General features: G+C 38.7%; 3 protein-coding genes across 4 annotated transcripts in view; 1 reads left to right on the top strand and 2 right to left on the bottom strand.

Annotated features, from left to right (window-relative positions):
* The window catches only part of slc16a4 (solute carrier family 16 member 4), a 34,233-nt gene extending 18,701 nt beyond the window's left edge, over window positions 1-15,532 (bottom strand). The window contains exons 1-4 of one of the 2 annotated variants that reach the window (XM_024806363.2): window positions 15,505-15,532; window positions 14,983-15,322; window positions 14,544-14,621; window positions 9,904-10,041 (exon numbers count right to left, since the gene is read on the bottom strand). The gene's annotated coding sequence lies outside the window, so the exon portion shown is untranslated. Of the gene's footprint in view, window positions 1-699; window positions 932-9,903; window positions 10,042-14,543; window positions 14,622-14,982; window positions 15,323-15,504 lie in introns of those variants that run through there. The other variant, XM_076878768.1, reaches the window with a different exon arrangement.
* On the top strand, window positions 5,308-8,157 carry LOC143414392 (uncharacterized). Its single transcript, XM_076878680.1, has 4 exons — window positions 5,308-5,539; window positions 6,454-6,602; window positions 7,305-7,469; window positions 7,547-8,157. The coding sequence occupies exons 2-4, from the start codon at window positions 6,546-6,548 to the stop codon at window positions 7,634-7,636; spliced, it is 312 nt and encodes a 103-aa protein (XP_076734795.1). The 5' UTR covers window positions 5,308-5,539; window positions 6,454-6,545; the 3' UTR covers window positions 7,637-8,157.
* A 187-nt stretch (window positions 15,533-15,719) lies between the features above and the next one.
* lamtor5 (late endosomal/lysosomal adaptor, MAPK and MTOR activator 5) lies at window positions 15,720-20,422 on the bottom strand. Its single transcript, XM_004554274.2, has 4 exons — window positions 20,265-20,422; window positions 20,109-20,170; window positions 17,569-17,686; window positions 15,720-16,092 (listed from the first exon to the last, which is right to left on the bottom strand). Exons 1-4 carry the CDS (start codon window positions 20,297-20,299, stop codon window positions 16,032-16,034), a joined length of 276 nt encoding a protein of 91 aa, XP_004554331.1. The 5' UTR covers window positions 20,300-20,422; the 3' UTR covers window positions 15,720-16,031.
* Window positions 20,423-23,839: the final 3,417 nt, after the last annotated feature.

Here is a 23,839-nt window from a genome sequence, read left to right as displayed (position 1 = left end):
TTTAACGTATTGTGCTACACGTAGCACAATACGTGTAGCACAATAGACACATAGACACACACACGTATTGTGTGTGTGTCTATGTGGTCTATGTGTAACTAAACAAGTTAAGACTTAAGCTGTAAGACTTTGGCTTATTTCAAATGAACCCATGCCTCTGTTGTTAACAGATTCAGAAATGACTTGCTCTTTTGTGAGCCAGCTTCACTGCAGTTTGACTCCCAACGGGCAACATGTGACCTTGAATTACTTCGGGCCCTTGTTGGAACATGTTTTCAAATACGCTGACTTGTATTAGCAAACATATATATATATATATAATCACCCTTATTTGAAAATACAAGACAAAAAAATTCATCCATGGAGGCAAAAAAAGGCAAAAGTGATTTTAGGTGAAAAGGTAACAGCTAGATAGAGTTAAGTTTAAATAAACCAAATGAAAACTTTCTCACAATAAGGAATAATGACAAACTGAGTCAGCAGCTGAATGCAGGCTGTGCCAGGGTCAGCGATAAAACACAAGGGCAAACAGCAGCACAGATTAATGCATCTCAACAACAATGCAGACAGCAGTAAACAAACTCAGCTGTAAGTTTAGAAACTCGTTTAAAGTTAAGCATCTGTGTTGAGATCCAAGACACAGAAGGATGTGCATTTTAGCTTTCGTAGTGATGGTTTATCCTTAACATCCTCTTTTACCTGTAACTGTTGTTTTACTGGTGTGGAGAAACTGTGATAGCTTCCTCTCCAAACTGCGCTCTAGACACTCCTTGACTGATAAACTTCATATCTTTACAGTTGCCATCTCCACCCATAGATCCACCCATAGCTTTGACAGCCACACATGTTATTTAGCAACCAAACAATAAAAGCGCTTAGGTACCCCCAAAATGTTTCTTCTGTTTTTCTTCTGCCATGGAAGAATATGGCAGCAGCTGGAGCTGACTGGGGTCAGTCCCTTGATTGTTTTTACAAAGTTTCATGTCTGGGCCTTGGGCACTCTAGCACCACTAATGGGCTGAAGTTGGATTTGCGCCTAACTTCTGAACGATATGCCCAATTTTCAAACAAGAGTTGCGGTGATCTCTTGGATCAGCCTGGATTCAAAGCAATCCATGATTCTCAAGCAAATTGGATTTTTTGAAAAGTTTTACATGTTTGTTCAAAAGCTCCTTTATTTTTTGCAGTCCTTACCATAATCGGCAAAGCTATCCTTTACACGAAGACCTTTTAGACCTCACCAAATGTATCATATGGCGTGTTCATTTTTAAAAGCTTTGAATCATCACAGCCAATGGAAACGTGCAGCGAGGTGCCAAACAACTACCTCATAAGTTGGCAAAGACATGCATTTAGGATCTTACTGAAGGGTTAAATCACAATTTACCTCATCTTGGGGCGACAGTGGCTCAGGGGGTTGGGAAGCGGATCTGTAACCGGAAGGTCGCCAGTTCGATCCCCGGGCTCTCTGTCCTGGTTGTTGTGTTCTTGGGCAAGACACTTTACCCTCCCGCCTACTGGTGTTGGCCAGTAGGTGCAATATGGCAGCCTCACTTCTGTCAGTCTGCCCCAGGGCTACAACTGTAGCTGCCTTCACCAGTGTGTGAGAGTGAATGAATAGTGGCATTGTAAAGTGCTTTGGGTGCCTTGAAAAGCGCTATCTTCAGAAAGTTATAATAACTGTGTGTTACAATAAATCAATATTCATTCGTTAACATAACTGTTATTATATCTCAGCAACTGTTGCAAGTTTTACACTATAAAGCCCCCTGTCCATTGTGATTGCAGCAGAATACATGATGGTAAATTATCCCAATAAAATACTAACGCGTCCCTGCTCAGTGTTTGACAGTCAGTTACATAAGATTGCCTCGTATTTGTGACCAGAGATATATACGCTGTCGATGAAGGTTTAATAAATAAGTAAGCCATTCGGTTCTGCTGTACCTGCAGAATAAAGGATTGTGACTTTAAATATTAATCGTAAGTTCTGCAGAAAGAGATAATATGTGTATAAGAAGACGGTACTTCAAGAAACGAGCAAAGCTGTAAAACCACGGGGCAAACTCCAAGTTTACCAAAGTATTAGCTGTAACTGCCTGTCCTGTGCCAGGGGTACCGGACAGTCTAACACAGGGCAGAACTGTCTTTCACGTAGCTCTGAAAAAGAGGACGTGAAAGCAGGATTCCAGTGTGCAATGTAAAGACAATATTTGAACAGAGCTATCCTAAAGTCTAAACAATGCAACTCTAAAGTGATTCCATACTGACCACAGATGGGTTTTGGCTCAGGCTAACAAGGCAGCTGCACCGGCTGGACAGAAGCCAAAGTCATTGCTCCTCAACACTGCCACTGTTGCCTGATGCATCCCATACATTCTTAATGAGCATTTCTCACACTGCAGTAAAGAGCTGATGTTGAGTGGTGACTACAGACAGATAGGGCACCGCACATGCAGCTGACTCTCCAATAACCTTACTTTTTTTTTTAAAGCTGTTCAGATGATTCGTTTGCTAGTGAGTAACCAAGTTACTGATGTTTCTATGATAACTACAATATGATGAATTCTAATATGAATTATATTGTATTGACACAGATGTTCCATCAAGTTTTGTCATGTAGCGGGTAACCCTAAATTACACTGGCTTAAGAAAACGGATGGATGGATGTAGCAGCTGAGTCAAAGGGGACCTAACACTCGTATTTCAAGTTTCCAAACTTTTTATTGTGGGAGTCAAGTATCCACCAATCTTCTTTGAGATCCTCTTCTTTAATCAGGCTCCATTTTCAGCATCCTGTGACTGATATATCCGCTACCTCTGCTCGACACATGTCCAAACCATTTCAGCCTTGCTTCTCTAACTTTGTCTCCAAACTGAGCTGTCCCTCTGACATACTCATGTTTACCCTGTCCATTCTAGTCACTTCTGTAAAAAGTCTTGATATTCGTCTCCAGCCACTCTACCCTGCCTGTGCTCCCTTCTGAACTGTCTATTGTTTTGAATGGTTGAACCCAGGTATTTAAAGGTATCTACCCTCACCACCCCCACTCCTTGCAGTTTTCCTGTTACACCCTTCTCTCTCAGTCACACACAGCTGTTTTGCTTCTACTGACCTTCATTCCTCTTCTCTCCATTGCATACCTCCACCTCTCAACACTCTCTTCCACCTGTTCCCTACTCTCACTACAAAACACGATGTTGTGTCTGAACATCTTAGCCCATGTAGACTTCTGTCTGACCTCATCTGTAAACCTGTCATTTAACACTGCATTGCTGGATAAAACCTACAGAGCACACAAGTTTATATGGTAAAGAAGCATATGAGATTAATAATGTTATGAACAACTAATGAACAAAATCCATGTTTGACTTTTTTTTTTTTTAAAGTTAACAGTAGGTGAAGCTGTGTTTGGTGTTCACAGCTGTTCCCCGCTTGGTTTACTAAAAACCAACAGCTTCAAAGGACCACCCAAAACCAGTTGAACCATATGAGCATCACAACAACTTTAAACCTTTGCTGCATTTAAACAAATGGCACAACAGCAGTCTATAACTATCGGTTACTACTGACATAAAGGCAGTTATTCGAAACTGTTTGCTGTCAGAGAGCAGTCCTAACCACCTGTTTACCCTAAGTCTTTTGTAGCCAGCATTGCTAACTCAGTCTGACTTAGAAATGTATAAAAAGCCAGGCCCAAACTAGAGAGAGAGAGCACACAGAGCGGATTAAATGGGAATGAATTGGGCCAGTGTAGTGCAAGAAAAGTATTTCCCCCTATGTGCGGTTAACAAGTTGTCCTTAGAGAGTGCTTGAGCGCATGTTTGTGAATGTGCCGAGTTTCAGGGTTTGAGCGACAGGGGACTGGAGTCCAGCACTTTGTAGTGTGGTGTTCACACTGTGTTACCGCAGATCTTTCATGCAAACCTTCTCTTTGCAAGACTTCATATGTGCATCTGGTCTAATACTGCATTTCATTGAGGTTACTGTGTGTGTAATGTTCTCCAAAACCTGTTCCGCACCTACATTTCCTTCATACTGCTATCAATGAAACTACTGCCCACCAAAACACAATGAGAACAAATATTTTGCAGCTCCACCCACTGAGTGCAAGACTTTACATGACATCCACACTGAGCAAACTTGTGCACTTTCCCATGAAACACTTGCAATTATATTGCAATTATATTTTTTAAGTATGGCAAATCCAGTATTTATGACATCCATCTAACAATTCAGCACATTCATATATACCGAATTACAGTCTCCCGCTTCCTGACTGGCAAATCACCATAAATATTTGCATGTAACCTCCACATTGCATAACATGACCTTGTTTGTGAAACCTTTCACAGAGTAACAGCTGAGTCGAGTCCTAGAGCACCTTTTAAGGTCAAATCAGGCAGACACACCTAGCCTGGCTTTGTACTATTCAAAATAAACCCACTTATTATTAGCCAGCTATTGTTGTTGTGAGGCAATAACAAAGTTTTCATGCAAACTCAGCATGCAAGCCTCTCTCTAACCTGAGAGCAAACTGGAGCTATAAAATCAAAATTCAAAGATCCAACATTAATGTTAAGTCACCGTGTCTTGAACACACTCAAGCACTCTGCTTTAAGTTTAGCTGGTTACAATTAGCCTAAACACACTCAGAAAAATTATGGTTCTTAAATGGTTCTTCAGATGTCTTCATGGTTCTTTAAAGAACCATCATACGTCAAAGAACCTTTTTATTTTGTGGATGGTTCTTCAGCTATTACAAATGGTTCTTTAAAGAACAAAAGGTTCTTCATCCTTAGCAATCTAAGTTTGATGGTGTAAATAGCATAAATATTTATTCACTATAATGAGGCTGTGAATTATACTGTGTGTTTTCTTTGTGTGCATGTGTGTGCAAAGGGGGAGGGCGGGATACCTGGCAATTACCCTTTAAGAGAAGATGGTAGGAAACTGAATATTCAAATAAAAGTTAGAAATATTTGCAAACAGTAGACACAATACACACATTCAAGTACTGTACTTTAGTTTTAAATTTTAATAAAGCATTACTATTTTCTACTCCAAGGCATTACTTTTGAGATTATTATATATTTTTGAAAATATAGTATAATGATAATACTAGTTATTGTAAACTTTACAAACCACCCAGCAGTATGTAAAGTCAAATTATAAGATACAAGTAAATAACAATTGCAGAACAGAATGTCAGTGTAATGAACACACACTTCGTTTTGACAAAGCACAGCTTAGGTAAATGATCTGAGTAGTTGTTCATCACTGAGCAATTTGTTGATATGTGTTTCGAGCCAAATAAATGACAGAGAGAGAGAGTGACGTCAGAACACGTCATACTATAACCTCCCGGGAGCGGACGGAGGGGGTCAGTCGTTGGGATGCGCATGCGCAGACAGAGTGTGCGAGCGGCGGGCCTTGACCTTTCGGGAAAAAAACTCACGGACGGTGACAGCGAGGCGGATAACAGTCTTCAGTACCTGCTGGACTTTGAAGCTGTGGATTCTGGGACTGTTAGAAAAGGTAAAACATTTCCATTAAAACCTTATTACTGTTTTGTTTTTGTTACTCGTCATTGTAGCTTGCTGTTAATGTTGTGCTAACAGTAGCGATTAGCTAGATACGTTAGCCGTTGAGGTCAGCGCAATTTAGTATCCAACTGTTTTCCTAACAAAACCACTGTTATAATTAAGTGAAGGTGCTCCCAGCTAATTTGAACCTTTGGCTTCTAAAATATGTGGTTCAATTGCGTGCTGCGTACATAACCTAATGTCAGCTAGACCGAAATTAAAATTTAATATATTGTTAAAGTCACTAAAATGGCGCCTGAAGCCTGTTGTGACGTGAGCTCTGTGTCTGCTCTAGAAACTCTGAAATTCTGTAGATCTGAGCCGTACACTAAATACTCACATGAACCTGTACTTTGAATTCTGTAAGAGCTGTATAAAATACAGCTATGCATAAGAGTTTTGAATGAATAATTAGATTAGATGACTCTTTATTGTCTAATCGAATTATATAGAAATGAATAGAAATGTGACATGAGAAGGTGTGTCTTTGACTGTTCCTGCATAACTTAGTTTCGGACTAGTTGACAAGTTATGCTCCGGTCATTTGATGTTTCCAAGATAGATGTTCTTTTGTAATATAGTTAATTTTTTTGTATATTTCATTTATCCACCATCATACATACAAGCTAAGAAGAGGTCGTTATACTAACAAGAGGTATCAACGCCGGGCCAAAGTTCAGCACATGGTTAAAGTTTGTAATCCAGCCAGGGTGTAAATATCACTCAGCAGCCAGAGCTGAAGCAGGTAGCATCAACACATAAATCTACTCTACCCGGCTTAAATCACAAGAGCACCTCTGACCAAAAAGCTGTAGATTTTTCTTGTTTGCACAAATTAATCCAGATTCACATTAATTGTGTTCACAGCTCCAACAAACTGGGGAAGAGGAGGGGGAGAAACACAATTAGGTTGAATTACAATTGGATGGAAGGCGAGGACAAGGAGAAGGAAGCTTAGGATGAGGAGGAAGAGAAGCAGCAGGAGCATCTGTAGGGATCCCTATGATGTCATTGAGGTTTGTTTCATTAATATGGTCCTCTCACAAAGAAAGATGACTTGTTTTAGTTCACGTACTTCCTGTATTAAATAGTGATGTGCAAAATGTTGTGAAAAACCATAGAGCAGGCACGTATAGTGCATCTGCAGGTAAATGAACATCAAATCTCTAAGACAGACTGAAATCTGTATATTTATCACCCTTATGATAAAACCCACGTCAGCCATTGGTTTATGGACTTTGTATTTTTTTAGCCTCAGCATCTGCTTTATTGCTGTTGCTATGTTGGGACCATATTAGGATGAGGGATCAGAATCTGGAGTCATGCACACTATTGTTTCATTTAGTGTGTATCCATAAGATTCGTACAGCAGATCCAAGTTGTGCCTTGAAAACAGGAAAGTCGTCTGCATAGAGGAGAACTGTAATAGCAGGCTTGTACAAAGTGAGGCTTTGTGCACTCGTTTTACTTCTGTCACCCTGTTTTGATGCAGAATTCATTTGAAATCAGGCAAGAACTGGACTTATTTTTTATAATGTGTTCTTGTGAATTGATTGTGTATCGCATATGTTTGATTTGACTTTCTGCAAGACAACAGTCGTCCACTGGCCAAAAAAGTTTTCCAAATACCTCCACGTGATCTAGCCTGGATTTAGAAAAGAATAGCAAAAAAAATCTGCACCTCCTGCTTCAGATGCAATTTGTGTTTCTGTGTTCAGAGGCAGCGGCGAGAGGGGAGACCTCGGCTCATCCAGCTGGAGAGCCTGACCAGGAGGAGTCGAACATTAACTCAGCTCTTCCAGGGCACCCTGCAGACTCGGCTGCTGGCATCGGCGAGGGATGACGTGAACGCCAAACTGGAGTCCATCACAGGTCAACTGCAGGTATGCGAGTCAGACCTTCTGAGGAGGGTTTCACTTTTCTCTCTTCTTTATAATTGACTCTTTTCTCTCTCTTTCAGCTCCTTGTCTCAGAGTGGGAGGGATTTGAAGCACAAAGGGAGGAGCTTGTCGTTTGGTTGGCTGATATGGATGTCCGCCTGAGAGGTTGACCAGCTGACAGGAAACACCAGTGAAAAACTGAAACAACTGCAGGTGTGGGCTTGTTTTGATATGACATATGTTTGATATGAAACATACGTCAGAGACATTATCCTAAACTGGACTAACAAAGGACCATGAGTACAACATGAAACGTACATTACATGGTGTAATGCTAAAGTTCATTGATCATTTTAATCATAAACTTGTTGTTGAAATGATTTTACTGAACATGCAAACATCTGCTGATGAAAATGTGTTGATTTATTGGTCTGTTATGAAGCTATTGCTATTTCTAATGTGTTTTATCACTTTCTGATGTTTTATTAATTAAACAATACATGTATTATTTGTTGTGTTATCTGTAGCTATAGTATTTATATATATTTATTTATAGTATAGCAAATATATTTAATTATTACTGTTTAAAACACTAATATGTGACATGTATTAGTATTGATGTTGTGCTGAGGGTTAAAATGCCTTTTTGTCTTTTGGTATACTACAAAATGACAATAAACCATTAATATGTCTATGCTGTGCTCATATTTATTTTACCCTACTCAAATTCAATTTATGATGCATTTTATTTTGAAAGATTTAAAATGGTTTTTTAAAGAACCACTCAAAAAAGGTTCTTTAAAATGGTTCTTTTAAAGAACCATTTGAAGGACCTTTTTAAAAATGGTTCTTTAAAGAACCATTTTTAAAAAGGTTCTTTGAAAAACCATTAAAGGTGCCCCAAAGAACCATTTCTTGATGGTTCTTTGGGGCACCTTTAAAGGTTCTTCAATGAACCACTGAAAGAAATGGTTCTTCAAAGAACCATTGTTTGAAAGGTTCTTTGTGGCACCAAAAAAGGTTCTTCTATGGCATCAGTCTAAAGAACCACTTTTAATTCCAGTTGGCACCTTTATTTTTCTGAGTGCAGGGGTCTAAACCAGTGAGATAATTCAAACTCTGAAGTATAGAATATTAAAAATATCCAAAGGCCTTTATGCAAATTATCCAACCATGACAGTACACCTATTAGACCAGTTTAGTGCTCACTAGAGACACATTTTGTTCATTCTGAAGGGAGAGCTAATTGAATAAATAAAATGACGTGCTTTATTTCCTTTACTACCAGGATGAACTTCTGAGAAGAGGTATGGGGTCTTCAGGGATCTAATGGAAGAATGTGTCAACTTTAATTCACCTGATTCTAAAGACAAATGTTTTGGAGTACAGGGGAGACACTTAACCCCCTTTTGTGCTCAATTAACTCATTTCAACAGTTTCTTTTCTCCACTATGCAGTATCTATGGCAACCTGATCTGTGGGATAATATTTCTGGTTTATGAATTGGACTAAATTTTTTTATACTGTGAACAGGACAATGGCAATCACTGGTGACTAGACTAACCTTATTTGAGATGAAAATGCAAAAAAGGCAATCGCATTCAAGAGTTTGCATTTCCAATTTGCAATCTAGACAGCACTTGATTTTGAGTATTGACATTTTTTTCTCTATTAGTACCTTGCTTAGAAATGACGGCAAAAATAAAAGGTCTTTTAACTCTTCAGCATTCTAAGTTTCTATTTATTTCTCCTTTTCCTTTACAGAAGTGGACTAGTGCAGCCTGCAGGTCAGTTTGTCGAAACCTGCAGATAAACTCAGGCTAAGAAAAACAACCCAAACTAGAGAAAAAAGAAAATAACTTATGAAGTTAAATATGACAAATTGCCAACTAAATATAACAAAAGACAAAAACAACTGGCCCCTGAAGTACAGCCACTGTTTGACACCATTGTCTGACCCTTAAAAGAAGCTAAACTCGTCTCTATGTATCCTCAAGTTCACTCCAGGAAATATTTCATAACTGTGTTTCATCTGTTATCCAAAAGAAAACTGTAAATAGGTAAACAGTGTTTAACACACACACACACTCACACACACTAGTTCTAGAAACACATGGCACTAAAGAGATCAAGGAAACCTTTGCAGATATCAGATCTCTTCAGTGAGGTCTTATATTCAGAGGTTGCAGAAAAAGAATATTCAAAAAGCATCAACGTTATACAAAAAAGAAAAAAAAATCAAAGCTCCACTAATTATATATGCATAATAACTGAAATGGAGACAGAATATAATTATTATTCCATTATTGTTCCACCATCCTGCAGAGTAACAGTTCTCTTTTCACCTGCTGTGAATGACTATTTAATTCGAATTACATTTTAAGATGTTTAAATCGATTTCTTATTCAGATGAAAATCTTCCTTTAGTAGAGCTTACCTGTTATGTTTTGTAGGTAGAAGCCCTGAAGGCACTGTAGGTGAAGATAAATCTCAGAAGTCCTAGTTTCTGAGTACCACCCTCAGAATGATTGAAGGGCACTTGGAACTACAGCTGCACCAAGATCAGCTTCATAACCTACAAATATAAGTGAAATAAAAACAGAAGAAATCATTGTGTTGAAGCATATGTTTTAGCACTTGTCAATGAGGCACCATTTAGAAAGAAGAAAGATAAATAAAACCACAGAGCCTGTAGGGAAATCCATTACATTAGAATACAAGCAAACTAGTTGCATTATTGTTCATCAGTCGTAAAGAAGACCCATCAAGATGTAGTGATAGATCTAGAACAAGGTAAAATAAATAAATAAATGTGTCTATTTCACCCAGAGAAGTGTCTTACCTTTCTCATCCCGAGCTACAAAAAAGTCTAAATCAAGTTATCCATGTGTTCCTGTGCTGTTGAATTCTAAACTATGACTTTGAGAGAAGTGTAAATGCCTACAGAGGAGTTTGTGCTTAAAAAACAAAACAAAACAGGTAGCCTATCTTGTTTAACAGGTTTTTAAGAAAATTGTGAAACGGAGGTTACGTGGTCCTTTTAAAGTCATGCATGTCAGCATTTTGACAAAAACTATGACTGAAAGAGACATATAAAGCTCTGTAAGACTAGAGTTAACTATGTGTAGTTTGTGGTGAATAGCTACAGGCTAAACAGCGAATAATAACTTTCTTACTTAAGTGGGCTGTGTCTAAAGGCTTAGGGCTAATACAGGAAAATCAGCTTCATGGTGCAGCAATTGTACAAAAAGTGGGTCAAACAAAGATCACACTTCCAAAATAGTAACACACTTTACTCACATATGGCAAAACATTTGATTGGGTAGGAGTCTGAAAAACAGGATAGTTTGAGAACATACTCTATCACTGTAATATTTATAGTACCATGATTTGAAATTGGTGAAATGATCTCCCTGTGCTGCATTCCTACTGTCAGATAGAGCCTGTAAAATGGGTTTCATTTGACCACAAGATCCAAAATAAACTGAATCCAAAAAGTATTCTAAAAAAATAAAGATTTTGATTAAAAAAAAAATCAAAGGATGTTTCTATTGAACTGGGTAGCACCGAGCTCCATATGTAGGCCATAATGAAAGAGGGATGGAGTATAAATGAAAAGCAGGTTAGCGCAGAATTCATGTTAAAAAGGGCAAATGTCTTAAAAGGAGGAGGTATGTTACTTATAACTACACATAAACTACCATTTATTAATCAGTTAAAGGCACATCAAGTGTGGGAAAAACAACAACTGGCTTCTTTAATAGTGCCTTCATTTAAAACTTGCTGAACTGGAGCGCTTTCCTCTCTTCTGTCAGAGACGAGAGGAATTGTTTTGATAATACATCAAAAAACTAAAAACCTGTTTCTCAAAAAACTTAACCAAACTTTTCATTCTTGACCAAGGTTCTAAAGTTCCTTCACCAAACACACTTTTTAACCACATTTTTAACACTTTTATCATTTAAAGTTATGCACTTAAATAATTATTGAATGGTTCTACAGTTTCAATGTTAATGCCATGCTTTTAAAAATATTTTAAATTGAGAGCCTACCGATTCAAATTCCCAGCCACGGCTGGCCTCAGCTGCTGTGTCAGGTGTCTCTGTGCACAAAGAAATGCCCACGTGATCTCTGTGCCCCTCATTATAGTGGGTGCCTGCCTGACACCTACTCCTCGTCCCCTACCTGTGTGACTTTGCCTTCTTCCACCCTTAGCTGGGTAATTACCTTGCCCAAATGCCATTAATTGTGGCCCCTAATAAAAAGCGATACTTGATCAAAAAAGGTCAACCTGTATTTATTTTAGCATTGACTAATGAAATTGATCTTTTTTCATTATTTTTCCATTAGGTTTACCCAAAACTCATGAGGATGCAACCTATGTATGCATGACGTATGTTCAAACCTTCGGTTGTACAGTTCTCTAAGGACCTGTTTACAGAAAACAGGGGCACAATCGAGATATCTGTTATCAGTGCTGACTGACAGCAGGGCTATTCAACTTCTATAGCAACAGGTAGGAAAACTACTGAGGGTCCATACAATAATGTATACAGTATAACTTTAATAGCTATTTTACTAGGTGGCATCAAGTAGTCACGCGCATTCCTTTTCCTTTGTAGTATCGTTTTAAGTGATTCTAGACAGCAGCCAATCCATATAAAAAAGTAGGACAGTCTTCATTATGATGCACAAAAAGCTATATGTAAAAGGAAAAAAAACAGGACAAGAATAAGTTGCTGGCAGGCACAACAAATGTAGCTGGTTGGATACTGTATAACTGTATACATCAGACTAACGTTAAGCTTACATTAATTCGGGGCCTGTTCATAATAAGAAAAACGCATCTAATTATATACATTAAGTCTTTAAACCAGGTCTATAAGTGTAAAATGCTCACAGTAAGACAACACAGTTATCAAAGTAATTATAAACTGGCATGTCCATGGCAGAATCACAACCTATTCCAAGCAGTCACAAGTGGCTTGCAGCAGGTTCATATCCATATTTGTTTAAGGTGAAGTCACTAAAACAGTATCCAGACTAGCAGGTCTGTTTGCACTATCACAACAATAGAAAAATAGATGACAGTCTTTGTAGTGTCACTAATACAGCATTACATGCTTTAGTAACATTGTAGACTAACCATACATACAAAAAAATGGGTAATTTAAAGTTGTTTCAGCCAATGAGAAAAGCTGGGCTGCCATTTCTTTGCTTGCAGCATTATGCAACCACCCCTGCATCCAATTTCATGAAACTGGAGGGGTGGGGGGGGGGGGGGGGGGGGTGGGGGGGGGGGGAAGGGGGGGGGATAAAGGGGAGAGGAGACATGAGCAAATGAGAACCCAATGAATTTTGGGGCAGTTCTTTAGAGGTGGAGTGAATAGGGCATAGGTGGGTTCGATTTGACGGAAGACGTGTCCCTCTAACTCGGCAGGGAACAGCATGCTCTCGTTGGGGATTGAAAGCATTTTCATAATGGAAAGGGACGCTTTGTGCAGTGGGGTGCAGTGGACTTTTTAGCTTTACAGGCCAACACTGTAAAGCCAAAAGTCAAAAGTCCACTGCACCCTCACTGGAAATGCTGTTTGTAGCAAAGATAGAGTGCATTTGACCAATTCAATGTGAAAGATGCACTCATCAATACATTGCTTTTACACAGATGTTTGCCTTCTTCGCTTGCAACCTATTTGATGGAAAATAGGTAACAAGAACACAGCGCTAACCTCAGTAAGAACATCCTGTGAATGTGTCTGTTATGATGGGCGTCCTATCCGACCAAGATTCTGTGTGGCACACAGAGGTGTGGCAAGAGCAGACGTTTTGCTTTTAGTTGATAAGTAACATACCTGATTTGACTTTCTGTGTCCTGCACTTTAAGTTTCACAGTTTCCCTTCTGTCATTAACAGGCTTATCCAACACGCACTGCATAGATTTGATTGTTCATTATTTGTGTTTCCTCAGGCTGGAAAAGATGCATTTTCCAGGCGGAGGTCACATAAAAAGTCAAGAATTATTTCAGTTTTTTTCAGGTATGGATGAGGTATTTACTAGATTAATGATGTTATAGACTCAAGATTAAATGAATGAATGATTAAATTAGTGATCTTTGCGCACAGCATAATGTCAAACCTGCGATTAGTGAGCCTCGGCATCTGATCTTTCACTCCAATGATCCTAGCTACAGTCACCATCAGTAACTAAGAGAACACTGTTCTGTGAATGCAGACTTAGTAAATAACAATATTTAGTTATAGAAGACCTAAAAGTACTAGGTTAGTGAAAAACAGTCATCCGGTCCAAAAGTGTTCTATAGCTGCATTAGTGAGAAAGACAACTCAGATTATTTAAAACCCTTAAACATGCTAGATCAACCTTTAACCTTGTTCCCTATTAATTATCTCGCATTAAGTTTCTTCTTATAGATTTATCATCTCGTGTGCAGCTTGGGACCTGAGACTTGCTTGTTTATAATTCCACTTAAAAGTAAAAGGCATGCCCTTGTATGCAAAACCTGTGAAAATAAAAAATAGTGATGGACATAGTTGTGGTCACCTGTGCTACTTTTCATATGCACACAGGGCTTTGGAACCACACCGGAATCGCCCCTGGACCGGAGATGCAAAGTCCTATTCATAGTCTCCAGGTGATCAGCAGAGGAACAAGTCAACCACTTCATCATAACATGTTTTATTTGGAGTACTCCAGTCAACATAAAGTGTTAACAAAGCACAAGTATTAGTAATTAGGCCTGTTCACTGCCAGTGACATACTTTTGTGTGGATTATGCATCGATAGCTGAACTTTTTTTTCTCCTGGGAGATTAAATGGGAGTTTACATCTCCTAGGAGATTACATAAACTACGACTTTGCTAAAACTCACAAAAAAGTTAATTTAATTATACTTCGTTTATTATTGCTTGGTGACACTGTCTTTATGACTTTTGGTCCCATCAATCAAAATAACCCATATCATCCAGCAGTCTTGCTTCTACATCAGGAATAGTGAGATTATGGAGCAAGCCTTTGACTTGCAGTCGTATTATAGTGAGGAAAAAACAGGGTGGTCTTACCTTGTGTAGCTGCAAGCCAGTCCTTATCTTCACTTCGCAGGCCGGTTGCATTGCGCCGCTCACTTCAACTCAGCACCGCTGCGAAGTGAAGAGAAGGGTCGCTCAAACAGATGTGAAAATTCAGGCAGACATGGGATGGCACTGACACGAGATTATATCTCTTATCCACCAGACCAAAAAAAGAGGCCCGAACCTGGACTGACGCAATCTAGGTGAAACTCTCTTAACCCCGAAATAACTTTCATGGGTCAACGAGGATACCGGTCTGTTTTTGGACAGTTATATTTCTGTCCGTGTCTGAGCTTTGTGTGTGGGAGAACATAGATCTTTACCAATAAAAGAAAAATCCGGTTAAAATGTAATCCGAACATTTCGTTTACTCATCTGAGGAATAAGTAAGTTGAAACGTGTTTGCAGTTAAAGAAAAAGCTGCTCGTACCTTTGATTTCCCCCTGCCGTCGACTTGCTTCTGTCCCGCTTTGAACTAGTTTGTTTTGACGCGTAATTTGGGGTTTTCTCGCTCAGAGCTTCTGCGCCCATGAAAGACGTGCGCGTCACCATTGAGGGACTTCTCGGCACAGAGAGACTGCTGCGGGACGTTTTTCTCCGGGGATGATCGTGCCATAACTTTGCCTCTATGCGCGGGACCCTCTAAGTTGCATCTCACATCTCAGCCTCAGCATCGCTCTCTGTGCCGAGGAGCTGCAGAGGGCAAAGCCTTCGCGGAGGAGAACCACGTGACTGTAGCACCAATGAGCCCCAATCTGAAAGCTCGGAGACTAGGAAGGAAAAAAAAATCCCCTCTGCGGTCAGAACCTTAGAGCGAGGCAGACTTTACTCACATTACACGGTCTAGTATGTGAATAGGAGACCATGTGCTATAGAAAGCAGGATAGGCGGGAACTATATCTAAAAATAGGCCACCTGCAAGCAATATTACAAAATCAGTGCAAGTTCTTACAGAGAGGAGAGCACCCAGATGATACCTGTTCCCACCTGCACCTACTCTCAAAACGACTGGGGCTTTATAGCAGCTCCGTTTAATGATTGCAAACACTGAAACCAGTTTGTTCTCACCTCTGCACCAAATATCATCCAGCTTCCAAGAAAATGGCTCAACCATGTAAGACTGAGCAAAGGAGAAAACAATGAATACTTAACACACATTAGGCAATCTCAAAGTCAAGTTAAAGTTTATTAGGGGTTGTTACTCTGTGTACGACAGCCTTGAAATCAAAAAGACACAGGAACAGAGAGCGTTGATATAACAAAGCACGGAGCTGGTTTTGGAAACGATATCAAAGTAACAGTATTACTTTCAGATCAGCATTTACCATTCAATTTAAAGAACAAGCATCTTCTTATTGAAATATGGAGTCTGAATATACAGAAGCAGCAAATCAGTTTTTGGATTGCGTGAATAAACTTAATGTGCATACACTTCTTTACAAAAAGAGAGAAAAAAAATCCTCAGCGAGTCGGTTGTCTTCAAGATGCAATCTTATGAACTGCTACTGTGATGGTCCCGTGACTCCTCACCAGAATGTTCCTAAAGAACAAATAAAGATAAAAAAAAAATGTAGAAACTCTGAGCTGATAAACAAAAACTGTACTGACAAACAGGGATTAGTCAAAGGTGACAAAGTTCAGGAAATGCTCTGTTTTTCTCTATGACATGTTTCCACCTTTGACTGATAAATCTTTTTCAACCTGTCAGTCGTACACTGCTAATCTGATGATCAGTATGAGCAATCAATCAATGATTATTACTCAAAAAAATTTTTTTGTCATCATCATTACCACAAATTTCAGTAAACGAGGTAAACTAGCACAGAAAGAAAGCACCACTTCCTAGATTTCATCACAAAACCACAAATTTGTTCTTATCAAGTGGTTACAAATGATCAAACTCTAGAAATAATCAGAACAAAATAAATAACCACCTTTAAAAAGGAAACAGTTAAAAAAACAATAACAACAAAAAACAGGCTCATCCATTGTCTCTATCCTATCACTTTAAAGTCTTAATTTTATTTTTAATAACTTCTCCTTTATGGTCACAAGTATTTTGAGAGCTGATGTTAATGGTACACCAGAAGGGGGCAGCAGAGCTGCAAAAATAAAGTCTTTTTGTCAAGCCTGTGATCAGTTAGAGAAATTAATCATTTGATTTTGGCCTGTTTTCAGATGTTTTTTGGAGGTACTGAAGGTATGTTTAGCCTACTTTAGAGTTCAGAAATGTAGAATTATTGTAGAGACACTAACACTGCCCTCGATGTAATAAAGGCCTGAGTGTGTCATAAACTTAGGAGTAGATTTCTAGGAGACTTTCCCCCACTTGAGCTGTGAAAGTAAGACAAAGAGAAGTTAATGTTGAGTGGAAATTCCCCAGGTGAGACCTGGGTGGCGGTCTCAGTGTTTGTAATATGTTAACTCTGTGTTCTCTGTTGTGTAGAGGAATTTGGTGTAGCTTAGGTGAGGAGATTACTTTTATGACCGGCAGGAAGTCACGTACACAAATACACACACACACACAGTGCTTTGACTGTTATGACGCACCCACACCTACATGCACAGTCACTCACGTGCACTCACATAGACACACAGGTACGCGGGCACACAGGCACTCACATGCTCGTGCATACACACACAGACACAGAGTTTGCAGCACACCATGGTGGTTTTATGATGGAGTCGCTTCTACAAAACTGTGTTTCACAGACAAAGGAGTGAAGATCTGCAGAGGGACACCGGCCTTGCACGTCCTCCCTTCTAGAAGATGCATGCTTAACTGAAGATGAATGAAGATGAATAAAGGTTTTGTGAAAATGACTACTGAGTTCCGGTGCCGTCTCTGGATGCCCGAGGAATAAAAAGAACTGGGGTGAAACTGATTTCGTAACAGTACTCATCTCCCTGCATATTAATCAGTGCAATGCTTGAATTCACTGAGATGGAGAAAAAAAGGAGAGATGAAAGTCAGTCAAACAAAAACCAAAAAGACAAAAGTCGTGTCAGTGCTCACCCCGACTCGGACTCCAGGCATACGGTTGGAGTGTCTGTTGGGTCTTTTGTGAGAGCTGCAGCTTGTTTGGCCAAAACGGACACAACACCGCCATGTTCATCAGACAGGGACCCGCGGCCTGGAAATAAAAGACTTTTTTTTAGAAGAAAAAAAAACACTCAAACCAGTGTTGATTAATTTCTCTTTAAGGTCATCGTGCATCTAACAAACTCATGTTGTCTAGCTTCTAGCTGAGGAGCCAAACCAACATTTTTTGATTTTAACACATTTCTTTGTTGATAAGGAAAACCAGGCTACACCTGAAGGAACAAATCCACGGTTTTGGACAAGCACACTAACTTCACTGCGTTTCCAGGCCTACTCTTAGCAACAATCCAGAAAGTTTCTGCACCTGGTCAAGAAAACCCTGGAAAACACAATTTGCTGTTTCTGCACTTCAGTTTTTGTAAGATGAACAAAAATGAACATTTTACAGCATTATGTGGATAATTAGTTGGATTTGTCTGTAGATTTTGTTACGTTAGGACAGACGGTCTGTATGTAAGTTGAGTGGCTGCTACTTTACTACGCAGACATGAGAGTGCTGTGAATCTACTGAACTAAAATGTAGGAAGAAGTCAAATCAATACAGAAAGCTGTCAGAGAGTCAGACAGCAAAATTGTTTGGCCAGTAAGATTTTATTCATAATATTTTAATGAACTTCTTTTGAAGCATATACTTCAAATACACACAACTATCACACAGTGGACATTCCATCGCAGTGAAAAGTGAGCCTGTGAGTAGAGAGTCTACTTGTATTTCAATGATATGAAAGTCTGTTGGTCAAATGTAATAAAATCCGCAAATGCTGATAAAGCAGCACATAATCTGGTGTAAGTGATAACCCTTCCAGCTGAGTTATACCACTATCAATATGCTAATTATGTTTTTGAATGAAAGATACACGACACACAATTTGTTATTAAAGAGCAGCAATTTTTTGTATCAGAGAAAATCTAGTAAAACGTTTACATTTACAGTGGTCCCTCGCTATAACGCGGTTCACCTTTTGCAGCTTTGCTGTTTCGCAGATTTTTTTTGTGCAATTTTGCATGGTTTTTATTTTATTTATTTATTTTTACAGCGCGTTGTGTTCTGCGTCCTGATTGGCTGTAGACCATTGTCAATCAATCGTTCAGCTTGTCAAATTTACATAAATCTTCAATCGCTAGCAGTGTGACTCTGAAGTGCTGTACTGTATGTTTGTATGTTTTCTCCCCAACAAACACAACAATGTCAACGAAACGTTTTGCACCGTCAAGGGCGACCGCGGGTGCCTTTGGTTTCATTCTATAATACTGGAGATTATTTTTTATAATTATTATAGATGAAGTTGGCTACTTCGCGGATTTAACCTATCGCGTGTTATTTTTAGAACGTAACCCCCATGATAAACGAGGGACCACTGTACATTTGAAAAATACCATCTGTAACATTTATACCCATGTTTGGATGATTTTTACAGGAACTACATCAAAGTTAATCAAGGGATCACTAAAACATTTATTAATCCTTGATAGAGCAAGCATAGGAGCAGGCTGCTGACTCTCAGTCATGTAAAAAAAGAATGTTTTCACGGGACTCGGTGGAGCACACTGCAGCCATCTTGTTCATGATGTTTAACATTTAACACATTTACCATGAGACATCCACTCATGGGAAGATTGTGGCATTGTGTGTTAACACACACCTGAATCCTGCAGACCACCAAATTCCCAAAATTTCAGCTTTCATAATTAATTGTCTTTCATTCTCACTTGACTTATATGCAGAATGAAAATTAATTCTCCATCAACATAGTTAAAGTTTTTTAATTATTGTATTAGAATAATGTATTAGTAGTGGATGGTTTAAAAACAACTTAGAACTTATTATTCTAAAACTAATGATTACATTTGACTACAAATACAGTATGTACAATGCTAATACTCAGATCAGTATACAATATAGTTTTACTACAATTTTAAGTTGAGAAGCTTCTATTCTTTTTGAATATTTTTTCCCTTCATAATGATGTAAGTGCGTCTTTCTGTTTCATGCAGTGACAAACGTCACTAACCCATTATGATCAATGCTTTAGGTAGAAATTTTAGTATGGCCGTTGAGCTTCAACAATTAACAGATTGCAGGTAAAAAAAAAAAAATCCCCACATTTCCAAAGAAATGCCCACAACCTTTTTATTATGAAGGAGCTTAACGTGGATTTTTTTAATTAATACTCGTGTTTTTACTTTGTTTATTTGAATTATTCTTTTGCTCTTGAATCTGTTTTATATTGTCTTATGTATTACTTTAAATGCTTATTTGTAGACCAGTATTGATCAATAAGAACTTAATGTTTTCGTGAAAACAACACCACTCGGTACTCTCTCTCCCATCCAAAGCGTAATGACTTATGGCTAAATAACCCATAACTTTGAGCATCTGAGCAGTGACACCAGTGCACTTTGACAAGTAAAAGGCCAGTTAACGTGAACTAGTTTGGGGTTTCCTCACTTACAGCCCAGGTTGTGTCCTTGTTGATCCGTGCAGAGCACACCAACCACTGCTGGATTCTTCATGCTGCCACAAACAAACACACAGAAGGAGCGAAAGTCGCTTTAAAGGTCACAAAAACGTAAAACATATACTCAGTGCTAGAGTGGTTTTAACTTACGTATCATCGAGATGCTGTTCGAGGGTCGACTCCATTCTTATCAATCGGGAATAACTTAAATCGAAGTTTGCTCAATGAAGCTGTATTTTTGTTGTTGTCTGCTACCTCAACGTTTCCGGGTAGAGTCAGCTGACTGTCACATGAACTAAGGGTCCATATGAGGACCAAAATATGCCAAGCGCGAAAATATACAATAGTATTGTAGGACCAAGTGAGTCATGCGCATTGAAATAAAGCGTTTCCTTTTCGATTTAATGATGAATGATGCATCAAAATACATTCCCTCATTCATTCATTTATTGGACATTCAGGCATTAATAAAGTCAATAATTATTTGATAATTCAATCGAAAATAAAAGGACTGATCATAAATAAATATTTCTAAATGAACTATAAATCCATTAATTTAATAAATATTTAAAATAAAATGGCATTAAACTAACAAATAAAAACTTAATAAAAAACATTTTTTAATGCCAAATTTAAAAACTATTTTTTCAAAACCCTTTTGAAAAAATGCAATTTTTAAAAGAGACATCACTAAATGGATTTAAAAAATCAATTACAAATACAAATGTATTTCTGACATTTAAAATGATGATTCACACTCCCCAGTTTAAAATCTATTGCCTGCTTGCATTCGCCTTTTCTGTTTTCTATGGGGTTAACTTCCATATTATCTAATTCATAATATATTGGCCGTTCTTACGTTCATATAAAGCACAGAGTTTGTGACTAGATAGATCGATATTTGCTAATACACTTTTGTAACTTCCATATTTACACCCTAGAGAATTAATTGTGCAGGAAAATCCCCGTAGATCAGCAGTTTCTGAAAAACTCAGAACAGCTCACCTTTGTTCTCCATTCTGATACTCAGTTTGAATTTCAAAATGTCATCTCGACTATCTCAATGCCTAAATAAAGAGTCATCAAACTTGCATATTTAATGAAGTGGCCAGTGAGTGTATGTCACAGTTTTGTGTGCAATGAAGCCAGAATGCAGGACACAACACAGAGGAGTCAATAGAAAGCTGATAATAAGTCCAAAAGCACAAAGTACAAAGAATACAAGGAGACCTGAAGACAACAAAAGCACATGCACAGGGAACAAAACACCAACATGACAAAGATGAAAGTAATCAAGACAATTCAACAGACAGAAAATACGATTCAAAAACAGGAAATTAGAGAGAAATAAATCACACTAAAGCAGGAAACAATCCAAAAGCTACAAATAAACACAGAGACAGGAAAGCTCATATTAAAAATGAAGGGAACACTGGAGAAGGGAACACTGGAGGACACAGAAAGATAAGATGAAGGGAATAACAGAGGCAAGCACAGAAGGAAGTTAACGCATGAGAAATAACTCAAACTAGGAACTGAAGCTAAATAAAGATCATGGATCCAAAACAAGCAGTACCCATCTGAAAAGGCATCCAAAACACCATGAAAACTAAACAGTAGCCAGAACTAAAAAAATTAAAAAAAACAAAACAACAACTTTGCATAACATGAATAAACAAACAAACAAAAACCCAAATAGACTCAAATATAAAAAGGAAAAATTCAAAACCCAAACACTGAACAAAAAACAAACAGTGGACAAAACACAGGACCGTAACATTTACATCATGATGAGATTTCATATTCCCCACTCTGCGAAAAGTGTTTGATTCATGAGTATAATATTCAGTACAGTTTTCCGTGTCCCGAGGTCCTCATTCACTGAAGTAACTGTCTACACTAGATAGGTTATGTAATGAAACCTTGCTCCTCTATATTTCATCATTGATCTGTTACTCTCTTCATACCCACCTCCACTAGAAATTGATTTTGGTACTCAGAGGTGTATAAATATAAAATCAGATTAGTTTAGTTTTTCTTCTGAATATATTTATTGATTATTCACTTCCCAATGTATTCCTATGGAGCAGTCACTCGACACCCACAAATAAGCTGAGGTTGCCTAAAACAACTCCAATGTCGAAGGTGCTCCTCGGTACTGAGAAGCAAAATCACCCCTTCAAACACATTCTTCACCATCCATGTAACATAACAGAATGACTCAGCATAATAAATACAAGGACGGTAACAATGGCTTTTATTGCATGTAAAATATAGCAATAATACTTTGGGTTTAAAACAGAAATCTTGTTTCTTGTACCCTCTTGATGGCAGATTTTGTTAATGCAATTTCTTTAGAAGTTAGTGTGAGGCCTCTGGGCACACCTCCACATGATTTCTGCTGCCTGTCCCAGGATGGCTTGGCTTCAGTGCTCCTGCTGACAGGGCAAAAATGGGTGAATGTAATTATATGGCCACTGCATTGGAGGAATCCATCACCTGTGCAGCAGCAGGGTAATGTCCTGCTGAGTAACCCAAGGGGTGCTCTCCCCCTCCCTCCTTCCCTCTAATTTTTTTCTGTCTTTGGCTCTCGTCTTCTCTCGCTCATATTTCTCTTTTCGCAACTTAAATCACAGTCTGCCCGTTTTCTCTGACAACCAGCTGCTCATCACTGTCCAAGCAGTCACGTACTCACAGACGCATGTAAAAGTATAAGTCTGTGCATAAGGAACAATTTTCAGCCTGCTTTTTATGCCATACATGCATGCTCATGTATCACGTACACATCACATACACACAGTAACTCCTGCTATCTTCATGAGGACAGCCAATAAAATACTAAATCCATAAGCCCATTGCTGTAACCTTAGCCGTCACAGCAAAGCCAGTCACTCTAACCTTACTGAATTCTCAATGAAACCCTAAATCTAAGTCTTTTCCCTAATTTCAAATTAAAATTTGTCCTCCAAAGATAGTAGAACAGGCCTGCACACACACAAACACACACACATACACACATACACACACACACACACACACACACACACAAACACACACACACACACAGGAAATCTTTAATCTTGTACAACCAGAGGTTGGTATAAATCCAGTTATTCGTGACCTATACATTAGAGCTGCAGTAAATCTGCAAATGAGCTGGATCTGAAATAGAGACCTGACTCAGAGTCGATGTATCACTGCGATCCTCACTACCATAATTCAGAGACATTAAGACTCATTATTCCTATTCTCGTATCACTTTAGTGGCACTGTAGCTTCGACGTCTCAGTGAGGAGTGGTGCGAGGTTTTAATCATTCATTTAAACCTCTTTAAAACACATAGCATCATGACACACACCATACAGCAGGGGTCGGCAACCCTAGGCACGCGTGCCACAGTTGGCACGCGAAAGGGTTAACTGATGGCACGAGTATTCTCATTGTGCTGACTTTTTACAATCAGTTACAGTAACTCGTACTGCGTACTAGCTAGCATGACGGAGTTTCTATACAGCTGGGTGGGTGCTATGATGTTACTGATGTTGAACTTTATTTTATTCATAAGGTTAGTTAGTAGAGTTGCCAACTGTCCAGTAAAAAGACGAATCGTCCGTATTCAGAGAAATTATTACGTGTTTCGTATTGAGCTGAGAAGGGATGCAGTTTGTCCCGGACTTCAGCTACAATGAAAAAGACACAAAGCTGGAGTTATTCTGTGTCTTTAC

This window comes from Maylandia zebra, linkage group LG20 (genome assembly GCF_041146795.1).
Source record: "Maylandia zebra isolate NMK-2024a linkage group LG20, Mzebra_GT3a, whole genome shotgun sequence".
NCBI lineage: Eukaryota > Metazoa > Chordata > Actinopteri > Cichliformes > Cichlidae > Maylandia > Maylandia zebra.
The sequence above is the reverse complement of the archived record's forward strand: the minus strand, read 5'-3'. Positions and strand labels throughout refer to the sequence as shown.